The 24165-nt window shown below is 36.5% G+C and overlaps 1 protein-coding gene across 1 annotated transcript in view; it reads right to left on the bottom strand.

Moving 5' to 3' along the window:
* TTN (titin) overlaps nt 1-24165 on the bottom strand; it is a 285913-nt gene that overhangs the window by 137127 nt on the left and 124621 nt on the right. The window contains exons 101-135 of the mRNA XM_077272621.1: nt 22962-23222; nt 22656-22865; nt 22443-22520; nt 21970-21996; nt 21774-21836; nt 19409-19477; nt 19028-19099; nt 15541-15822; nt 15045-15104; nt 14860-14934; nt 13926-13979; nt 13633-13713; nt 13236-13298; nt 13005-13082; nt 12833-12913; nt 12594-12650; nt 12120-12200; nt 11933-12004; nt 11644-11718; nt 9194-9274; nt 8588-8668; nt 7977-8060; nt 7645-7719; nt 6226-6291; nt 5668-5766; nt 5387-5470; nt 3307-3360; nt 3061-3135; nt 2844-2927; nt 1942-2457; nt 1400-1474; nt 1186-1269; nt 1002-1070; nt 609-692; nt 269-349 (exon numbers count right to left, since the gene is read on the bottom strand). Of these exons, the coding sequence (XP_077128736.1) occupies nt 269-349; nt 609-692; nt 1002-1070; nt 1186-1269; nt 1400-1474; nt 1942-2457; nt 2844-2927; nt 3061-3135; nt 3307-3360; nt 5387-5470; nt 5668-5766; nt 6226-6291; nt 7645-7719; nt 7977-8060; nt 8588-8668; nt 9194-9274; nt 11644-11718; nt 11933-12004; nt 12120-12200; nt 12594-12650; nt 12833-12913; nt 13005-13082; nt 13236-13298; nt 13633-13713; nt 13926-13979; nt 14860-14934; nt 15045-15104; nt 15541-15822; nt 19028-19099; nt 19409-19477; nt 21774-21836; nt 21970-21996; nt 22443-22520; nt 22656-22865; nt 22962-23222 (3531 nt within the window). The remainder of the gene's footprint in view (nt 1-268; nt 350-608; nt 693-1001; nt 1071-1185; nt 1270-1399; nt 1475-1941; nt 2458-2843; nt 2928-3060; nt 3136-3306; nt 3361-5386; nt 5471-5667; nt 5767-6225; nt 6292-7644; nt 7720-7976; nt 8061-8587; nt 8669-9193; nt 9275-11643; nt 11719-11932; nt 12005-12119; nt 12201-12593; nt 12651-12832; nt 12914-13004; nt 13083-13235; nt 13299-13632; nt 13714-13925; nt 13980-14859; nt 14935-15044; nt 15105-15540; nt 15823-19027; nt 19100-19408; nt 19478-21773; nt 21837-21969; nt 21997-22442; nt 22521-22655; nt 22866-22961; nt 23223-24165) is intronic.

Here is a 24165-nt window from a genome sequence, read left to right as displayed (position 1 = left end):
AGTCTGGCTTATAAATGGATATCTGACACACTGCCCATGCACCAAGAAGGAAAAATCTTTTATATTTAGCATATACATATACATATGCTATTGTTTAGAACTAGTTAAATTGGTACTTGAAATAAACTCGCCCTGAACATATTGCAATTTTGTACTGTTAAGCACTTTGTGCTGACTACTTTCAATAAATGCAACGTTAAATTAATTTTTATAATTTAAAAAAATTACTCTGCATAAATTATATTGTATAATCAACATTTTAAACTACCTTTTGCAGGTGGCACTTTTACTTTTGGAGCTTCCTCTTCTACCCTTTCTTCAGGAACGGGCTTCTTAATGTCCTTAGAAACTTTAAAAATATTGCAATTTTTAGCCGCTAAAGATGTTAAAAGATAAAATTACTGGACAAACAACATGTAATATTGATTCCTGCATGAAAAGAAAAAGTTTAGTTAGCTATGAAGATGAAGGTGCCGAAACACCTTAAGAATTTTTCACATGATGACAATAATTACAACAAACAACAAAGAACAAGGAACAAGACAATGATGAAGATAACATTTAAATGGAGAAAGATGATTTTCTGATAATATGAAGAGCTAATATACCTTCAACATGCACCATTTCTTCTTTCTTAGACACAGTAATAGCTGTTTTTACTTTTGGAATGGGCTTCTTGGGCTCTTCTGGCACTTTAAAGAGATTAGTTGACTTAAGATATTTCAAGAGTATAAGAAAGACATAAAACATACAACAACAACAACAAAAAACTCAAAGTCGAAACTACACTGGATGTGCCTGAATAGATAGCCTGCCTAGTTGTTCAATATAATCTAAGACATATAATGTATAAACTATGTAAATGCTAGAAATATATTTAGAACAATATATTACAAAGCTATAAACTATAAAATATATTTTTACTATTATAGTTAATTATTATTATGTAGCTTAGTTTATCTTCTATGGTACATGGTAAACCTGTAACAAGACGTATATACCTTTAGCTGGTGGGACCTTTTTGGGAACAGCGATGGGCACTTTTTCAACCGATGCAACTAATTCTGGTTCTATTTATTAAAACAATATACTCAATGAAGCACCTGACAATGTACACACAAACATAAAGAAACAAACACAAATGGCACATACAAACAACACAAAGAATTTGCAATCATAAAATACCTTTTTGAACAGAAACCCTTTCTCTCTTAGTAACAATAGTTGTGACCTTTTCAGCTGAAGCAACTTTTTTAGATATTTCTGGTTCTTTAAAAAGATGACGTAAAGATTCAGTAAGTCAGAAGAATAAAATGTCAACACATTCAACAAACAAGAAAAAGACATACAAAGACAAAATTCACAAAAAGTACACTCATTTCACAGCTGACTGCTGTACCTTTTGCTTGTGGAACATCTTTTTTAGTTAAGGTTACTTTCTTTTCTATCGCAACAGCAGCGGGTTTTCGTGGTGCTTTAAAACAGCAACAAAGATGTAAATATGTATAACATTGAAAAAATTATTTTTTCAATTAGATTTAAAAATTTTTGAATGTTCAAAGAACATAACTTCATTATTAACTTTAAATGAGGTTGTGAAAGATATAAAAAAGGGGCCGGCTTTTATTTTCCATAAACTGTACAACTTTTGTCTTTGGACAGTGTCCATTACTTAGCCCAATTGCCTTAATTGGTGATAAGTCGCAATACTAGACAAAGCTCGTGGACAGTCAATGGCATTTTTATGGTATTATATTTATTATTTTCTAATGCTAGACAACCATTTTTTGAATGTACTATATAATGACTATATTTTTGTTTTATTGACATTGCAGTGTTGTCTTTTAATGTGTAACCATGAAAAGATAGATTCAAAGAGAAAACAAAGATGACAAATACAAATACTGACGTAGAAGACATAACGTGAGGTAAGACCAGTACCTTTCTCAATTGTTTGGTAAAAGTGTTCCTTTTCTGCTATTATTCCTGTATCAGTTTCTTCATAAACCTCTTCTTCATAGGTTTGCTCCTCCTCATAGACCTCTCTTCTAGATTCATATGTTACTTTTTCATATTGCTCTTCCTCATGAGCAACTTCTTCATAAACCTCTTCCGGAGCTTCAACAACATAATAATCTTCAGACACTACTTCTTCGTATTGCTCTTCAGGGGCTTCTTCTTCATACTGCTGTTCATATATATACTTTTGCGTTCTATAGACCTCTTCTTCTTCTCTCTCTGGTTCTTCTTCATACAGCTCTTCCTCAGTGGCAGCTACTTCTTCCTCATAGATTTCTTCCCTTTCTTGGTAAATCTGCTCCTTAACGATTGCTTCTTTCTTTCTATACACCTTTTCATACACTTCTCTTTGTTTGTAAGCAGTGGGCTCAATAAGTTCAGGCTTCTCCTTCTTATGTACCTCAACTACAAGATCTTCCTGAACTTTTCTTGAGGCCACTAACATTAAAAAATAAACATTACGGTTAGCGCTATTGTTTACCCAATTGATTTATTTTGAAAAAAATACCTGATGTTAAAGTATAATTGCACTTTCAGAAAACTTTTTATATGTTATAGAGAAATGTTATGAGCTTAGATCGGTAAAGATCAGGATGTTGAGAGTAAGGAGCAAAAGTGTTTAACCATGCTCTTCTCCAAGACTGAAGATCAGCTCATAGACTTTTCATGGATTAATTAGTGGAGATCTCAGCAGTCAGACCCTCACTTATCCAAATGATTCACATCTCAGTTTTCTAAAAGTGCAGTTACACTTTATATGAAAATGTTATAAATTCTGCTAATCTAAAATGCACGGTTACTCCTAAGAGACCTAAATATTATACCTGTAACTGGAGTTGTTACTTCTTTTTTGGAAACAGTTACAGCTCGTTTTTCCTCTTCTTTAATTTTCTTTGAAATTTCAGGTACTTTAAAGAGTAATTTTAATTTCACATATAAAGAATATAGGACACACAGTACAAAGACACAAACAAGTTACATTTGTGAAGAACAAAACGCTAATTAATAAAACTCTGATTTTCCTTCAGAGCCATAGTCTACCTGCTGGAGTGGGAGCTTCAACTTTTTTCGAAGCAATTCGTATCATAGCTTCTTGTTTCTTTTCAATTTCAGGCACTTAAAGACACATTAATAGGAAGGTACGTGACTTGACATACATAACACAATGTTCACAGGCATAAAAATTAAAAAAAGTAAACAGGGACATGGAGGAACACTGTGACAAACACAAGATTTTTTGTTGTTGTACAAGATTAAAGAATTTGCTTGTTCCCATGAGCATTATACCTTTGGCTGGTGGAATCCTTTCTTCGGGAACTGGTTTCCTTGGTGCTTCAGGAACTTTGAACATAAGAGTTTTGTATAAGAATATTTTGGAAAAACAGAACTAGCACACACTGAATACAGGTAGACATACACAGAACAGGTAACTTCACAATACTAGTAAAATAAGCCAAACAAGTAGAGACAATGAATTCTGTGCTACACAACTTTCTAAGCTACTTGTATAACACCCGCCCACACCACTGAATGGCAGCTTTTCTGTACACCGTGCATAGGCAGAAAGCGCAAATCAGTTTTGGAAGCTGGGTAATACAGAGCTCATGAATATGGAGAACTACATGGTAGCAGGTTTACTATAGTGATAATATCCTGCTGATAAAAGAGTGACTTTATCAAAATTACAGCAAGCAACCCTGTAGGTCACACATCTTTAAAATCAGGATCTCAGTCTCTATATTAGGTTAATCTCAGATTGGTAGTAAAATCCTGGTAACAGATTCCCTTTAAATGGGTTGTCTGGTCACACAAAAATTAGTTAGAGGTTTAGCAAAGGGATTAATTATATAATTAATAAAATCTACTAAATTTTATTTGTGAAATCTACACCAATATACTGAGCGTCGTTTCCATAGTCCAAAAGCTCCATTTATGATTTTGTATCGACATAAGCAAAGCACTTCTCATCTCCTCTCTGCATTTTTGACATGAGGTAGGGAAATGTCTTAGCTGGCTCCTTTCATCAACTAAGCCAGCCCACTGTTCCACCATGGTTGATGCAGAGATAGAGATTGGAGATTGGCCTTGTTAATGAATTGCAAGAAGGATGAGAATGGAAGTGGGGCTGTTAGGACCAGGGGGATAATACTGAGAACAGGACATCAGTGCAGATTTCTTTAATTAAAATACATCAGTAAGTTTTTAAAGAAGCACTCCTCCTCCCATCAAAATTTGTATCCTCTTAATATATTGCAATCATCAAATTATACAGCACTGTGTACTTACAATTGCTCATTTCACCTTTCTACCCAGATAATTATAAATGAACACCAAAACCACCAAGGATAGGAGACTACCAGAAAATAAATGAGCATGGGAATAAATTTAGAGAATATGCCTTTATTAATAAGATTGGCAACAATTACATAAAATTTGTATATTGTATTTTAAAAATAACAATTAAAAACATATATAGTTTTTGTTTGCAAAGTCCAGGAAATATATACTCTTAATTACACCACTCCCAGTATAATAGCTTCTTTTTAGGCTATGCTATCATAAGGTACACAAGGTTAAAAAGAGTGATATAACACCCAAAAGGTTAAAAAATTAAATAATGTGCAAATAGCAATTTAAATTTGTAATGCTGTGCAAAAATTGCAAAAAAAATGCTCCAAAATACTGTGCAAGATAGTGCAAAAGGGTGCTTGTTAGCAAGGGATATAAACAACCTAATAGTATAAAGTGCACACGTGTAACTGACTGTGGTCAGACCAAACAGTCCATAACTATATGTGGATAATAGGTAGCACAGCACTATATGGAAGAAATATATTGTCATATATACCTGGGGGGTAGAAGAGACCTGGACCTGCGTGCGCCCAGATAATTATACTCTATTCCATTAGATCCATCGCATCACATGATTAAAAACTGACTAGCTGAATCCTTCTAAGCTCTATGTAGAAACAGGAGGTCAATTTTCCCTGTATGAGTCATCAGTCACTGCAAAAGTCTCTGGCAAGGGGGAGGCAGGAGCAGCTGGGTCAAGAGGTGAAGAGGGGAATGATAAATGCAGGGATAAGAGACTCCCAGCTTCTTCATAGAGCAGAGAGAAGAGAAGAATTAGCTGGGTAGAAAGGCAAAATGAGCAATTGTAAGTACAGAGTGCTATATAAATTGATGATTGCAATATATTAAGAGTGCTTCTTAATTTTCCAAATTTTTCCAGACACTTGTTTAATGAGTATGTTTACATGGTAGTGATTGGTATAGGGTTGCTCACTAATATTTTCAGCACTAGCTGTCTAACATAATTGGAAAAATAGCTTTGCAACGTGTTAAATACGTAGGCTATTTCATATACCTCTTGCTGGAGGAACTTCAGGTTTTTCAGGAGCAGCTATTGGCATCTTTCCAGCAATTTTAGTTTTCTTAATGGCTTCAGGTACTAAGACACAGTAACACGCTTAGACATTTGGACTTTACTAGACAATAACAATCACTAGACATAACTGGACAAGAGCAGATACTAAATATCACTACTTATAAAACACACACAGTAATACATATACTGGCAACACATTTAATGACCACATTTAAGAAGAAGGCTATTGTATGCTTCGGAAGCTTAGCCAAGACATATACCTTTGAGTGGAGCAACTTCTTCTGTTGTAGAGACAGGCTTAGGTACCTTAGTTGGTGTAGGCACCTTTTCAGCAATAACCTTCTTTGGCATCTCAGGAACTTTAGAATAGTAAAAGAATACTATGATCACTCTATTATTTTTCGATGGAGCTAGGCTTAAGACACATGGATAGGATTTTTATTTTTAAATAACAGCATGAAAAAATGTGCGGATACCAAGTGAAACAGAACAAAGAGGAATGTACACAAAAAAGACGGAACATGAATGGCAATGTCTACTAGACGCAACATACTGCAAACTTATATTAGTAATAAAATTATATTTTTTCTATTGTCATGCAGAAGTTGTTTTTCTTGTTTTTTTATATCTTAAAAGCACAACATAAGTATATTATGTTAAATTTTTATGTAATGTAGTTGTAAAGAAATTTACTAAAAATGTGCACTTTTGTTAGAGCGTTAGAATATGGCTAATACAAGGGTGACCCTGTGGAGTACAAGGTCTAATTACTGACTATTTGGTTTATTCTTGCAAATAAAATTACTAAGTCAAGCTACCTTTTGCTGGAACAGCCTCTTCCTTTTTAGAAGCAGGTACAGGAATTTTCTTTGGTGCTTCGGGCACTTTAAAAATATTATTGTTGTGTCAGATATCATGTAAAATCTCAACTAAGATACATTTCAGCTTTAGCCTCAAGATTTGTTCTCCGTTACTTTTTCTTGAATTTCATTTAGGACTCACAATTTCTCACACAAGATATCCAATACAATTTCGCAATATGCTGGCAAAACCCTTGTCACGCAGCAACTTACATCAGCACCACTGGGTGGTAAGACATAGACACATATAGCGTAGACATCTCTTGACAAATGATCACAAAATACACTTTTTTTTAAAGCTGGTAATCTTGAGACTGAAAATCACAACATACATGGTTTTTTTAAAAGCTTGTAATATTTTGCCACATATCACAGGACATGTTGAGCCAAAAAGAAAGAATAAAAGGACACATCTATACTCTAAGGTATGTATATATATATATATATATATATATATATATATATATATATATATACATGCAGACATACAGTTATAAAAAGTCTAAGTTTACAGATATAGCAAAGGTTATTATTACGGCTCACCATGCACCATTTTGAAAACCTGTCACAGAAGGTTATGTCACTTAAAAGGGTTAGAGGGAATCTGTCAGCACAATTTCATTCCCTAAACTATTTACATGAGCATGTGGCTCCTTAACAGACAAGTCCAGCAATACCTTTACATTGCCAGTCTGTTCCTGAATTATTGAGAAATCAATGGATGAATTAATATGCAAATTAAGCTGAAGATCTACTGCAGATCTTAAGCCTTTGTCACTCCAGCTCTATTCCCCTCCCAGTACCTCCTCAGACTGCTTGATTGAGGGCTCCTTTGCCTGAGATAAGACAGCATAGAGGCTGTCAATCAAGCAGGAGGAGGCGTTGAGCGGGAAATAGAGCTGGAGTGACAGAGGCTTAAGATCTGCAATACGTATTCACCTTCATTTGCATATTAATTCAACCATTGATTTCTCAATAATGCAGGAACAGACTGGCACTGTAAACACATTGCTGGACCTGTCTATTAAAGAGCTACATGCTCATGTAAATAGCTTGGGGTGTGAATTCTTGCTGACAGATTCCCTTTAAGAAAATTTAACACAATGGCACAAGCCATTGACTGATGTTAAATTAGGTGACAAATTACAGTTTTTTCATCTGTGATATCCCGGTGCCATGTTATCTGAGTCAGGTCAACCTTTTCTAGATCTGTATACACCAATCTTATTTTTTTTCATTATAAATTTTACACATACGCAATCTGATATAAGGTATCATTTAGACATATTCAAATGTTGTGTACAAATAAAAAAGCGAAATTCTACAACATGACACAGATAACAGAGAAAGGCCAAGGCCAAGAATAAAGAGTGATACCTTTGCCGGGCACAGCCTCTTCTTTTTTAGGCAAGAAACTAGGAACTCTCTCTTCTGGTGCAGGTTTGGCAGGCACTTAAAGAATATTATTTAACTTTAGAAGCTTGAAATGCAAGATTGAACTCATTTTGCACTGACTATAGTTATTGCTACCAAAGGATTACATACAAACAAATAATAGTACACCAAGACATATTAAATTCTATGTGATAAGTACAGGAATGTGTTAATATAAAGAATCGTGTGCATTCACAAAAGCTTAGGTTTTTTTTTTTTAAATGGTCGTTTAGAAGATGTTAGCATTTTCTTTTTCTTTGGTGAACTGCTTGTACCTTTAGATGGACGAACGTCGTCTACTTTTGGTACAAAATCTGGGACTTCTTCTTCAGGAACTTCTCTCCTTGGGACACCAGCCACTTTAAAGATATGATAATCTAAGTTGTCATGTGGCACGTTTACTAGATAACAAAGTATGGTAAGGCTTAGCATAACACAATGACTAAAGGTACCGTCACACTCAGCGACGCTGCAGCGATATAGACAATGAGCCGATCGCTGCAGCGTCGCTGTTTAGGTCGCTGTAGAGACGTCAAACACAGCAGCTCCAGAACGATGCAGGAGCGATCCTGTGATGTAACGGCGACTCACTTATCGTTCTCGCAGGTCGTTAGCTCCATGTAAAACATTGCTGGCATCGTTGCTTTTGCTGTCAAACACGATGATACACGCCAATCTGACGACCAAATAAAGTTCTGGACTTCTAGCTCCGACCAGCGATATCACAGCGGGATCCAGATCGCTGCTGCGTGTCAAACACAACGAGATCGCTATCCAGGACGCTGCAACGTCACGGATCATTGTCGTTCTCGTTGTAAAGTTGCTGAGTGTGAAAGTACCTTTACTATATCTTTTATGTTTTGCTATATCTCTACAAACAAGTTACCTGCAGCAGGAGCCTCTCCCCGTTTTGGAACAGAAACAGGTACTTTCTCCTCTGGAACAGGTCTCTTTGACACTTCAGGAACTTCAAATACATTTAAATAACATACATTGAAGTTGCATTGCATGGCACAAACTTATTCTTAAGAGACAATGTTAAACACAAGACGTTCATCACAGATAAGAAAAAGAATATGTGACATGGAAGAATTATTGAAGAACAGAAAAGACGGACAGCATACATTTACACCCAATGATACACAACATGCCTTACGTTCCAACAAAGATTTTTGTTTTTGACATTAAAAGAGTAAAAGAGTAATATTCCTTTTTTGGTGTTTTTTATTATTGCAAGACGGATTAAATATAAATTAATTATTAATGCAATTTTAGACAAACAAATTCCATTAAATGTGACATATTAAGACAACACTGATAGAAGAAATGTAGACATGCCAAACAGTATACATATTGTTACAAACATACATACAAGAAAAAAAGCATATTTTAAGTAAAACATGTTACAAAAAGATTCACAAAGAGTGCTTATATTAACAAGGGCAATATGAGCTGGGCTGATTGTTAAACATATATATTATTCTAAAAATACCTTTGCCTGGAGGTATCTCTGCCTTTTTGGGAGCAGCAGGCACCTTTTCCTCTGGGACTGGTTTCCTTGGGGCTTCTGGTACTTTAAATAGATTAGAAATATATTCTTTATATACCTCAGCTAGTGGTCAAATGATGAGTAGAGTTGAACGAATATGTTCAGAATCACTCGCCGAATCTGAATTTGCCATATTCGTGCCATATAGGTACCCTATTTGTGCCGAATTTATGTTTGACCCTCAATTCCGAACATATTCGGTCATTTCTACTCCCAATGACTCCAATGACGTTCGGCTGTGTTCAGCGAATATTGCAAATACAATTTTCGCCACCGATCGTAATTGAAAAATTCGCTTAACTCTAATGATGAGTCCAAATCAATTTACAGACCAAAGTGATATTATTTATTTGAGATTAAAGAGCGGAAATGTTTTTACGTAACTGCTTCAATATTAAATAGACTAAGCAGATGAGTTAGTAAAACACATAGATTATAATGCTTTAGGTATAGCCCATGTCAGCCTCAGGCAAACCTAAGCCTCCTGTATTCTGGATAATCTTGGTAAGTGTTAAGTCTTGGGTGGGATTGGCAAGGATACCCATTGTGGCTCCACTGTGGTGTTAGCATATGTATAGTTCTTCGAGGGTTGGCAAGAAAAACAGTCAAACAGATCCTTAAAAAGATCACTAGCACTTTTACTTTTTTGTTATCCTACATACATTTTTGGAAGTTAATTAATATTGCCAGGGCAATCCCATGTGGACTAATTTAGCTTGTCCTTTGACTCTGCCATTACCAGCCCTCTCTGAGATTTACTTTAGTAAAGTATTAATGTAAACTATAAGCTCCCACAAATTTGAGGACTGCAACCATTTTCCATGGTGGTGCGCCGTTAGAGAACTAATCTGCTTTTAATCTTTATTTCACTCTACAGATTATTATTTAACCCCTTCATGACCTTGGGATTTTCCATTTTTCCGTGTTCGTTTTTTGCTCCCCTTCTTCCCAGAGGCATAACTTTTTTATTTTTCCGTCAATATGGCCATATGAGGGCTTATTTTTTTGCGAAACAAGTTGTACTTTTGAACGACATCATTGGTTTTAGCATGACGTGTACCAGAAAACGGGAAAAAAATTCCAAGTGCGGTGAAATTGCAAAAAAAGTGCAATCCCACACTTGTTTTTTGATTAACTTTTTTACTAGGTTAACTAAATGCTAAAACTGACCTGCCATTATGATTCAGGTCATTACAAGTTCATAGACACCAAACATGTCTAGGTTCTCTTTTATCTAAGTGGTGAAAAAAAATTCAAAACTTTGCTAAAAAAAAAATGCGCCATTTTCCTATACCCGTAGCGTCTCCATTTTTCGTGATCTGTGGTCAGGTGAGGGCTTATTTTTTGCGTGCTGAGCTGGCGTTTTTAATGATACCATTTTGGTGCAGATACGTTATTACATTTTAATGCAATGTTGCAGCGACTAAAAAAACATAATTCTGGCATTTCAAATTTTTTTCTCGCTACGCCATTTAGCGATCAGGTTAATCCTTTTTTTATTGATAGATCGGGCGATTCTGAACATGGCAATACCAAATATGTGTAGGTTTGATTTTTTTTAAATTGATTTATTTTGAATGGGGCGAAAGGGGGGTGATTTAAACTCTTATATATTTTTTATTTTTTTCACATTTTCTTTAACTTTTTTTTAACTTTTGCCATGTTTCAATAGCCTCCATGGGAGGCTAAAAGCTGGCATAACTGGATCGGCTCTGGTACATAGCAGCGATCATCAGATCGCTGCTATGAAGCAGAAATGCAAGTGTGCTATGAGCGCCGATCACAGGGGGGCTCTCACAGCAGGCCTGCATCAGTAACCGTAGAGGTCTCAAGGACCTCTATGGTTACTGCTCTGATGCATCGCTGACCCCCGATCATGTGACGGGGTCAGCGATGCGCTCATTTCCGGCCGCTCTGCCGGAAGCGCCGGTTAAATGCCGCTGTCAGCATTTGACAGCGGCATTTAACTAGTTAATAGCGATTTCACCCACCGCTATTGCGGGCACATGTCAGCTGTTCAAAACAGCTGACATGTCCTTTGATGCGGGCTCACCGCTGGAGCCCTGCATCAAAGCGCGGTATCTGACCTCGGACGTACTATCCCGTCCGAGGTCAAAAAGAGGTTGAAAATAGGCAATTATGTATTCTACTTAGAAAGTAGTTAATGAAAAGCTTTAAAAGCGTTAACTGCAACAGACAAAGAAATGTAAAAACATCAGTAAAAGAAAATTATAATAAAAGAGAATAAAAATAATACCAAAAAGTTTTTGAAGAACCGCATTAGATAAAAAACACACACATGGATGAACAAACGAATAAATGAATAAAAGACAAGACAAAGCGAATATAAGAAGCTGATAAAAATAAAACTTTCCCCTAAAGCTGTTGTGTACCTCTGCCAGGTGGTGCCACCTTTTTAGGGACAGCCTCTGGTACTTTCTCTTCTATAAAGGTTCTCTTTGGTATTTCTGGTATATTAAATATACATTTTAAGATGACTATGTGTACTATAACAAATACTTGAAACATTCCTGGACAAACACAGTAAGACATGGAATACGGGCAACACAATCATATAAACCATATAAATTAAAGAGACATACTGCAATGAAGAAAAATGCAATATTAACATGATACATTAAACAACATTTTATACATAAAAGCTTAGGAGCACCAAGATACCTTCTGCTGAGGGTTTCTTTTTAGGAATGAATGCCGCTTCTTCTTCAATGGCTTTCTTTGGAGCCTCAGGCACTAAAGACATGTACTTAATTACTTTTTTGCTCTAGGTGTTTTATACGTTTTTTTCTTTTAACTCATAAGAAAACTAAGAAAAACATACGAGATGAATACAATGGTCATACAATACCTTTGGCAGATGGAGCCTCCTTTTTAGATACAGCTATGGGCACCTTTTCTTCTGGCACTCCTTTTCTGGCTGCGTCAGGAACTACAATTATATTATTTGTGTAAATTTCCCTACTTTCAGGCATACATGCAAAAGTGATCAATTAGAAGATGAAGGGTTGGTTATAAAGCCATAAGTAGGTGCAAAAGCAGTAAAGACGTATACCAATAATATGGTATAGTATTAAAACAAACAACACACACATAAATAGTGTAAAGATTACAGATAGTGTTCTATATAAACCGACAATGATACATTTGGACAAGAAAAAAGCAAAAGGAAGATTAGAACCCTTTTCGAGGTAGTTACTTTCTAAGAGGGCATAAGACAAAAGTATAAGGGTCGTTACAAGGATATAACATACAGACATGTAAATGTAGACAGAACATAAATATACAGTGACACTTGCAAACATCATGTAGAAAGCTATGATACCTCTAGCTGGTGGAGCTTCTTCTTTTTTAGAAGCAGGTACGGGCACTTTTTCGGCAGCTTGAAAAGTAAGGTTTGGGACATTAAGTACCAACATATTATACAACCAATACAAATAAGAACTTGTTAACAAGACAGCACAAATAATGAGTCAACACTTGCTTGAAAGACAAATTAGCTGAATAATAAGCAAGGTGAATAAGAAAGCGCAATGTATATAGACTATTAGTAGGTCTATATACCTTTAGGTGGTGGTATTGCTTCCTTTTTAAGAGCAGTTGGTACTTTGGCCTCAGGTATGGCTTTCTTTGGAACCTTTGGCACTTTAAAGATATTGAAACACTTAACACATGCTTTTTTTTTTGCAGCGCCTAGGTTCACTTTCAGCAAAAAGGAAAGAATTGTTATTAATACCTTCTGATATTTCTTCTTTTCTAGAGATAGACACAGCCCGTTTCTCCTCTACAACCATCTTCTCATATACAGTGGGAACTATAGGATGTATAAGACATTCTATTTAACCCAAGAACTTCAAATAATTCATATATGTTTACATATGACAATAGATCTAAAGAACAGTTATGGGAAAATTGAAACATTGAGAAAAAAATATTATAAATAATGTAGTACAATTATAGGACATACCAGTGCCAGCCTCTTCTGCTTCTTGAGAATAGGCGAATCCTCCTGCCGCTCTTTTTTCAGCCACTGAACATGAGCAAATGTAAAATATTATATTTTTATATTATATTATATGCGTTATTTCGACAGTAAAAATTAATTTTATTGAACACATTAGGATTGCAAGAAGCACATTAGTCAGTTGGACACTCACCTTAGTAAGTCAAATTAATTAAAAAAAAATAAGTTTAGCATACAAATTATTTTTTTCTTCTACTGCTGATTAAAGTGTTAAAAATGTCCTTAAAACAAAAAGATTTACAAAATCTATAAGCCAGCTGAAAAAAAATGGCTGTGTTGGTATTGCATTAGCATTATTGTTGCCATTATTTATCAATGCTTGCAATACCCTTCCCCATACCTTTTACAGATGTTATTTGTTGTTTTCTACGCATGGAAAGAGGAACCTCTTCTTCTGAAACTGCCCATTGCCGAGCTTGTACTTAAAAAATAACGTGTATGTTCAGCAATTATGTGCGCTATTTGCTGAAGTCTAATCTGGCAATAAAAGTTTTTTCTTCTAAATGCGGAGGCTAATTGTAAATGTATAGGGCAGATGGGTTTAGCTGTAAGGTGTTGATCCTTTGTGACGACTACTTGTTTTCACACGGTTAATTAGGAGAAAAAATAAGGAGAATGAATTGAATAACTTACCTCTTCTCGCTTCGATTTCTTCATGCACCAGTGCGGGCTTGGCTTTTTCTTGCCCTTTAAAGATAATTTATAGAAAAGAAATCAGTTTACATAGTTGAATTTGTTTATCTAGAAAGAAAACCATATAAATCTAAAAAGAAAACCATAACTGAATACACTGCACTGTTAACAGATCTATATTTAATATTTATTATGATTAATTCTAATTTTAGTAACCAAAAACTTCTATTTGAGGTACACTTAAAGGGATCTTCTAGGAATAACAAAAATGTTAAATGGATTCTCTGGCTGATGATATTGATGACCTATTCCTATGATAAATCATCAAAATCAGATAGATGAGGGTCCAACACCCGGGCCGATCTTGATCGTCAGCCTCCTTCTTGGTTCTTGAAGTTCTTGAAAACTGCCCACCTGATGAAGATGGTGTTATCCGTTGAAACGTGTGGTTCAAATACAACCTGGTGTTCGAGTCTTCTATCTGCGCTCCTGAGACCGATCTTCATTTTCCCTGCTATCGCGTCCTCCACTGGAGGTGTTCAGTTGGAAGGGGGACTCTGCACCTTTTCTTCCCTCTCCCATCTCTGGGTCTACCTCCTGGTGTTCCAACACTAAACCGCCTTTTACTATAATCCATTTGCATTCCTTCTTGGTTCTTGGCTCACTCTGCTAGAGGACATGTTCCAGCTCATCTACTCTCAATATGGATGGTCCAAACATCCATAGAAGAAAAATACCACCGAAAAAATACGAAGGAGGAAGATGTGCACCGATTTTGGAATTCAATAAGTAACCTCAAAATTATTTCCTCTTGAAAATTATATCTAACAATGACTAAAACTTTTTCAAAGTATTTGGGATTTTTATTTTAATTTTTGAGCCACAGAAAGCCCCTTTATAACTCGTTTCTAAATGTTAAAAGCCATAGAGAAACCTTGTCTCCAGATGCCTGCTTCCTCTTCTACGGTCACAGCTCTTCTTCCAAACTGTTCATCCACAAGCCTCCTCTCTGTTGCAAAGAATACATTTAGTTTCCATTTGTGCTTTTAGACTTTAGAAAAATAACTACACTGTCTAAATCTCAATATCTTGATAGTATACTAATATTAGTGTATGTACCTGCAGGTGCTCCTGGTTTTCCGGGTTCAATCCTCCTCTCAGGGATCTCCTCTTCAAAGGCTTTAGAAAAATAAGTTGAAGGTCAAGATGTTTTATACTATTGAGATGTATTTTTAACACCTTTATGTTTCATTATATTAGGTAGTATGTATATATCTATAATTTGTAAAGCGCTGCGGAATATGTTGGCGCTATATAAATAAAATTATTATTATTATTATTATTATATATCTAAGATACTGACTCTGGATGTAAAAGTGTTCTAAACCTATAACAACAGACAACACCATAGTACAAGATGGGTTCTGACATAACACACATTAGATCTGTAGGGGTTTTCCTACTGTACAAGTACAACATAAGTCTTATAATCAGTACAATATCAGTGAAATAAAATGGATACTGCTGGAAAAAATAGAATTAACATAAAAAAGCATACCAGACACAAAGAAAACCATGATAAATTTACAAAATATATAACAGAATTACAATATACCTTCTTCATAATATTGTTCCCTTTCTCCATAAATTTCTTCCTGATAATACTGTTGCTTTTTCTCATAAACCTGTTCTTGATAGTACTCTCTCTCTTCTTCGTAAACGTGTCTCTCGTAAACCTCTTCTGTCTTGCCGTATTCTTCATAAGTTTCCTCCTCTTCAGCATAAGGTTCTTCAACATAAATTGGCTTTGGTTCCCCATGAACCTCATAATACTCTTCTTTCTTTTTGGATACCGCAACAACTGTAACTTCTTCTGGTTTTCTTGGTTTGGCAGGGACTTTAAAAATATGCATTTGTGTTACAAGAAATCCATTTCATTGCAAAAAAAATAATTAAGATGCAGAGCAGAAGAGTGATTAGTGACAAGAAGATTCTTGCTTGGTAAGAATGTGTTATCAACTCAGTCTATTTTACAAAGAGTTGAAGAATGGACACAACTGACAGATTAATTGGGCACGTTTACTAAGAAAGGTTTATGTTCAAAATCTTAGACACATAACACAAATTTTTTAATATAATTTAAGATTCACAGATAGACAGACAAATAGATAGATATTAGATAGATATACATATAATAGATAGATATTAGATAAACAGACAGACATACACTGAGATACTGTGACGGTGCTTCCATTTGTGTTCTTTTTTTTTTCTTGGTATTTATACACTGAGTATGGTGGGCCCAGGCACTGACACCTACTGGCATACAGGGCCAGCAGCTGCTTAGGGGTAAAAGCGGCAGACCATACAGCTGTTATAGGGCCCATGAGTCAGGGGGACCTGCCCGATGCCAGGGGATCAGCAGCGGGTGACAGGGGGCAGAAGCCGGCTGCTGCGGCTAAAGCCTGTCCCAGCTGCTAAAGAGAAATGAATATTCACTCTTCCCCAAACCCCCATGGGCGTGGAAAGGGGTGAATATTCATTTCACTTTAATAGCGGGCAGTGCCAGCTGCAGACTGCAGCTCACACTGCTATCAGGGCCAGGAGACCAGGGCCCCTGTTCCCACAGGGGCCCCCAGCCCATGCAGTCGCTATGGGGCCCATAAGTTGGGGGGGGACTGGCACCAGTGCCGCCCCCCAGTGCTTGTGCATTCAACTGTATCAGCATCATAGATACAGTTGAAAGCAATAATGGAGCAGAGAGCATCATCTGATTCACCCTCTCCCATCATTACCCTCTGCCTCTGCCACAGCAGGTGCTCAATGATGTCACTTGATCGCGTACCGTACCCACTGTGTGTCGGGCAGACGGCAGGGCAGCTGCTGATACCAGAGCAGGGCCGGAATCAGCTTGGAAACAAGGAGGAGAGGGGAGTAATGTGTTTATTTTTTATATATATCAGTGAGTTCTGGTGGCCATAAGATTGTAGGACTGTGGGGCTGGATTATATTCTGTGGGGGGGCTACATTATATACCATGTGGTGCTGCATAAAACCCTATGAGGGGGCTACATTATATTCTGTGGTGGGGCTGCATTATACCCTATGAGGGGGCTGCATTACATTCTGTGGAGGGCTGCATTATAGCCTGTGAGGGGGGCTGTACTATACCTTATGAGGGGGCTGCATTATACCCTATGAGTGGACTGCATTATACACTATGTGTGGGGCTGCATTATACCCTATGAGGGAGCTACATTATACCCTATTAGGGGGCTACATTATATTCTGTGGGGGGCTGCATTATACTATATGAGGGAGGCTGCATTATACCCTATGAGGGGGCTATATTCTATTCTATGGGGGCTGCATTATACCCTATGAGGTGGCTGCGTTATACTCTGAGGGGGCTGCATTATATTCTGTGGGGGGCTGCATTATACCCTATGAGAGAGCTGCATTATATTGTGAGAGGGCTACATTATATTCTGTGGGGGGCTGCATTATACTCTATGAGTGGGCTGCAATATATTCTGTGGGGCAGGCTGCATTTTACTATTTGAGGGAGGCTGAATTATACTTTATGAGGAGGCTATATTATTTTCTCTAGGGGGGCTGCATTATACCCTATGGGGGGGCTGCATTATGCCCTATGAGGTGGTTGCATTATATTCCGATGGGGCTACATTATATTCTGTGGGGGGGCTGCATTATACTATATGAGGGGGGCTGCATTATACCCTATGGGTGGCTGCATTTTATTCTATGAGGGGGCTGTATTATACTATATGAGGGCTGCATTATATTGTATGATGAGGCTAGTTTATATTCTTTGAGGGTGCTACCTCAACCCCTGCTACATAATTAAGACGTGTACTACCTTATATTATACCCTGATATTAGCATGTTTTACCACACAATTAGTGGTCTTGTATTTATTTCTATGTAGCTACATAGTGGGCCTCAAAAATGATTTTCTCTGGTGGACCCAAGGTGCTGGACAGATAGATAAAAAAATATCTGAAAATATAGTGGTGACATACAGAGATAGACAGATACATAGATATTAAATTGTTGGATTAATAAGAGATAGATCAATAGTAGATACATTAGTATGCGATTGAGCAAAACAATTGCTCAACACAATCCTCTCCGTAGAGAGATATTAAAAAGATTCACTTATTGATTGATTGATTGATTGAATGACCGACAAACCAAAGGATAAAAACAAAACAAATAGACAAAATAACAGATTACAAAGAAATAGAGAAAAGACTGCTTAACTAGACAGGAAATATTTTGACATATATTAGACACACAATAGAAAATTCTCAGTTAATATGATGATAAAAAGGTAGACACAATGTAATGGCCTGAAAAGAGGACTGTGAAAATAAGAAAGATAGCTACATACTTATAAAGATAGATAGATAAAAGATAATAGATAGACAGATTGATAGATAAATAGATAGATAGATAATAGATAGATAGATAGATAGATAATAGATAGAAAGATAAATAGATAGATAAATAGATAATAGAAAGATAGATAGATAGATAGATAGATAGATAGATAGATAATAGATAGATATAATCCACTAAAAAAAACTTCTACACATAGAGATATTAGAAAGAAAGATTGACTGAATGACAGATAATAAAGAAAAAGACTATGCTTTAATATAAAAAGAATTTTCACATAAAAAAACAGACATAATACACACAAGTTATATGACATGTAATAATGTAGCATATGTTTCTTTCATCATATTCACCACAGCACAAGCACAATGTGATATAGTTCAAGGTAGTTTTGGAGCACTGTACATCAAGAAAAGACAGAACAGACAAACATAGAAAACATACCGAAGTTTAGAATACACCCACCAACATAAAGAAGCACAAAACGGAAAACAAAAAGTAAGAAGATGCACATCCAGTGAGAGTATTTTCCCAAAGAATGTTTTAGATACTTAGTTTTGCAGCTAATTTTGATGTTATGTCTTTGGGAGTCTTTCTTCTTAGTAAAATTGAGCTCAAGCAAAGCTTACTGTTAAACGTACTGGCCATGTTAAGAGGTTATTCCGATCCTTAACATTTACCTTTAGCAGGAGGTGCTGGTGCAGAAGGAGCAGGTTTTGCTGGAACTTTTTGTTTCTTTCCAACTACAGAAACTTTAATACAATAATATCAGTAAGAATATTTTAATATATTAATGATTTTGCTTTGCTTTCCCCGAATGAAGATGTCTACTAACTATAGCAGTAAACTCAACAGATACACGATATGTCACAAAAAGATGTATTTCCAATAACTGTCAGAAACAAGCCACTACAAAAACACACATCACAGACAAAAACAACCAAATAACACAAACTCCAGTAAGTACACTAAATATACATTATATACACAAAACATACTGAAATAAAAGTGAAATATACATATATACTTATAGACACACATCCTGTCGTCAGGTATCTTACTTTTAGATGGTGGAACTTCCTCTCCGATATCTGGGACATCTCTGATAACCTTTGCGCCTGGTTTAGGTACTAAGGAGGATAAAAATGTATTAATTACATTCTTATCTAGTAGAAATAATGACCTCTCAAAATAAAAAAAATCAAATGATTAATAGAGCTAGTAGACATTTACCAACCACAGGAAGTGATAGCATTTTGCTAGCATATAGTATCGCTTCCTGATTGAAGGTATCTAACCACTACGGACACCCACAAACCTCTAAATGCTTCTCTGTCAATTTACTTTTAAGAAATGGTATTATGTCCCCAAGGTCAGATCCCTAGCAATCATAATGTTATGTCATATTGTAGCAATATGTCATAACATTTTAAAGGAAAGCTATTGTCAAATAATTACTTGCCTATTTTTATATCAGGTTTTTGTATATATATATATATATATATATATATATATATATTTGCTGGCAAAGATTGTTTTTTCTTTTTTCCTATCACAATCTTTATTAAAAGAAAAAAGATACAATCTTGCAGAGGCAGGATTAAGGGAAGAGCTACCAGGATGGTGAGCAAACTACAAGCTATGTCCTACGAGGAACGGTTAAAGGATCTGTGAATGTTTAGCTTGCAAAAAAGAAGGCTAAGAGGATGTAAGTGGGTACGGAGGCTATTTCATGTATCGCCCTCCTTGAGAAGCTGGTATATTTTATATATCTTATAACATTGCCATGATGTGTATAAATATATATTCTTGGGTTAAACAAATATAGGGAACATGTAGAATTTAGATTTAGTCCACTAGGGGGCACAATAGAGTAAGAAAAAAGTAGGTTTGTCCAATAGGATTTAGTGAGTTAGGAGGGGCCAACTGGGAGTAGCTGGGGATCTTCCTGTAGTTAGTCAGTAAGGGCTGGGAGCTAGGACAGGACAGTTGTGTCCCATAACATTTAAGCTGGGGAGCCCAGCCATCCAGGGCCTGGGGCTAACAGTCATGTAGCATTGGAGGAATACAGGGCAACATCAAGATGGTAGCTGCTAACTTCATGGGAACAACCCTAAATGTCCGGGGTCTATGACCTAGCATAGAATGGAGGATCCATACTTCTACTTCACCTCTGGAGAGGGAAGCGGGCGGGGGACCCCTGAAGTTGGTTAGTCTGATGAGTCAAGAAGCTGAGGTACCGAAGGCAATGGTACAGCCCTGCGATATTCCTGAAGGAGTGAGAAAAAGCACAGGGAACAGAATGGTGATATATTGTGAAGAACCTTGAGCTGTTTCTGTGACTAAACTGGACGAGCTGAGTAAAATTGTTTTGTTGAAAATGGATGTGGACTCTGACTGTCATTGTGTAATGCTGAAGGAAAAGAAGGCCCAGCAGTCCAAGGAGGACCCAGCATTACAAGTAAGTGCACTACAGAAGGGACAGTGTGTTTATGTGATGGAGGGCCAGGGTTCAACAGAGCAGCCATTGTTTGCCACAACTACCCCTGGCCTCCGTTACAAGGAGACTTAATAGTTGTCTACAAATATCTGAAGGATGTCACAATGTAGAGCAGTGTTCCCCAAGTTCGGTCCTCAAGAGCCACCAACAGGTCATGTTTTCAGTATTTCCTTAGTATTGCACAGGTGATAATTGCATCACCTGCACAGACAATAATTCCATCACCTGTGCAATGCTAAGGAAATCCTGAAAACATGACCTGTTGTTGGCTCTTGAGGACTGGAGTTGGGAACACTGGTGTAGAGTGATCATCCTTATTCTCATTTGCAAATGGAAACACGAGAAGCAATGGAATGAAACTGAAAGGGAGAAGATACAGATTATATTAGAAAAGAAACCTTTTGACAGTGAGGATGATCAATGAGTGGAACAGGCTGCCATGAGAGGTGGTCATTCTCTGAATTTCCTGATGATAGCTTCCCTTTAAGATGGGAATAACCGTTTAATATATAATAAGAATTCAGAACTTTCAGGCCTTGAACATCACGAGATAACTGCTTTATGGGGACCATGATATTAGCCATGAAATAGCATATGTGGTAACACATTACTTTAGTATGATGATTTTATGTTTAGTAATGAGATATCACAGTTTAAATGACTGTTAATGATGCTTTTATTACACTTGTACTCTTTATGTACCTCTCTTTTGTTTCTTCACTTCCGGAAGATGAGGAGGAAGTATGATTTCTTAGAATAAATAAATAGATACTACTTTATTATACATAATGAACAACTTTCTATGTATTGTTAACAGGCTGCGAAACTAAACCTAATAGATGACATGGGAAGTGAGAACTGTATAGGGCATAATTTGGATTTTGATGACCAGTGTGAAAAAAATCATCTTCTGGTTTTTTACGTACCTGCGATGATAGCCTCCTCTTCAAAAGGAGCAGATATATATGGTACTCTTGTATCAGGAACATCTATAAACAATAATTATATTTGTTTTCAATTAATTAATTAATTACAGTAATTACCGTAACTGAGGAGTTCATAAAAAATTGCATATATTATAGAAAGTCAATTTGGTATAATCTTTAAAAAAATATTGCTTACCTGGAGGTCTAATTTCTAACTTCATTTCTGAAAAAAATAATGCACCTTAATAATTTAAAATTTATAATATATACCTAAAATTATGTTTAGAATTTATAAGTAACCAGCATTAAATAAGAAGCGCCATTTATCATGGAGGAACTGATCATTGTAACACTTCAGCTGGCTCACAAAGAGGGCACTTACTAATTAGATAGGAATGTTTGGGACTATAAACCTTATTAATTCATTATGGATGGCACTTTGGAATAAGAACTTACGTGCGCAGTGGTAGGAAACATTTCCAATATTTTTCAAAGTAGGATGAGAGTCACATATATCTTTTAAATAATTGAATAAACATGCCAAATAATACTTGAAAAAATGTTTTGGTCCTCCCTAACCATGTTCACTCAGAATCAGGGTTGCATAGACATGTATATGAGTGGGCTAGAGGTGCCGAGTGTAGTGTTTAGGTGTCCATTATTACAAACCTTTGGTTGTCAGATACAGTTCAGCTGTGCTTGTGGCTTCACCTCTTGGCTCAAGACTGGCGATTACTGAATACACTCCTATAGAATGAAAAATTAGAGACTTATAATTCCTTTATTCACATGATAGCTTTCCATTTATGCGGGAACTGACCACTGATGGTTCTCGATTTTTGGCTTTTGGACCACACTGACAGTAAAGAGAAAGTCACCTACCTTCATCTTCTGCTGTGACATTATGAATAGTCATGTAATGCCAGCGACCTTCACTTCTGAAACTGTATTTGTCACTCTCTTCCAATTCCATTGTTCCTTTGTACCACGTGACCACGGCATCATCGAAGGATACCTCACATTCAAAAGTTGCAGATTCGTGCTCGCTCACAACAATGTTCTGGATAGTTTTTGTGAACTGAATTGCTTCAGCTGCAAATAAGATGTAAATAAGAATAAATGTGCTGTATGTAAGTCCATAGAAGGTGGCAAACCTTATGTCTGATACACTCAGAATTCAATACACACCTTCAATGATGAGGTCTGCAGTAGTTATCAGATTTTCATACTTGCAAGTGTATTGTCCTTGGTCCTCTGTTCTTACATCTTGGATGGTAAGTTTGTGGATCTTCTCATTGACCTCTGTTCTATATCTTCCTCGAGGTTCAAGAACTTTACCATTTTTGTACCATTGGGATTTTACATTTGGAATAGAGAAGGAACAAACCAATGTGCTACTATGTCCTTCTTTGATGGAGTTATGCTCGAGATGTTTCTCAATCATAGGCTCTGTAAATAAATGTATGCATAGTTTTGAGAATAAGACTAATATAATATAATGGGCTTGAACCATTGGATGACACAGATAGAAAATGACCCTTGTGCAAGAATAGTATGTGGGCCCTTTTCAATCCAATGTATCTATAACAAAAGCTGGTTTCCACTTTAGAGGTCAAAATAGGACCTCTTAGGTCCAGACTTGGTTTAAAAGTGGCAAAGGTATATGGAGGTCGAGGCAGAAAGTGTAATTGAATCCTACCACATTAAAAATATGCCACTTATACTGTAAACCAGGGATCCCCAGCCTGTGGCTTGGGAGCCACAAGTGATGTGTGGTTCATGGGTGTCAACTTGGTGCAGTGTTACCAGGTCTAGCAAACAGTTGTGAACAGCAGATCTCTAGATGGTAACTTTTGTGAGTATCCCCACACAGAAGAGCAGATCTGAATGTAAATATGCTGACCTTACGGTTGGAGAGATAAATGAAGTAAATGCTAAGTTGGACATAGAATGGTACTGCCAGATAGAGAGAGAGCTTGAAGTTGGATGGGATAATGTGGTGGGAATGCTTCATATAAGTATGCTGACTGAGTACACTGCCTCGGTATGATTTCTCTAGTGAAGCATTGGCAGTTATTATATGTATAATGAGGAATCTGGGTGTCACTACTGTGATGGAGGAGGGAGGTACATGACACTGCTTGGGGGAGGGCTTTGAATGTGGCTTACAATTCTCACTCAGAGCTGAATGTGGCTCTCAAGGTAAAGAAGGTTGGGGATCACTACAGTAAACTGTTAATATAACACACAACCTAACTGCTAGTTATGGATCCGACATATACTGTCACTTGTATGTTATAGGTAAGTACACCTTTGAATACCACTATTCCAGTGCATCTATGTTAAAAAAAACATCTTTGCAAAAAGGTTTTGCCTACATATGGTTCTACAA

This window comes from Ranitomeya variabilis, chromosome 7, assembly GCF_051348905.1.
Source record: "Ranitomeya variabilis isolate aRanVar5 chromosome 7, aRanVar5.hap1, whole genome shotgun sequence".
Taxonomy (NCBI): Eukaryota; Metazoa; Chordata; class Amphibia; order Anura; family Dendrobatidae; genus Ranitomeya; species Ranitomeya variabilis.
The sequence above is the reverse complement of the archived record's forward strand: the minus strand, read 5'-3'. Positions and strand labels throughout refer to the sequence as shown.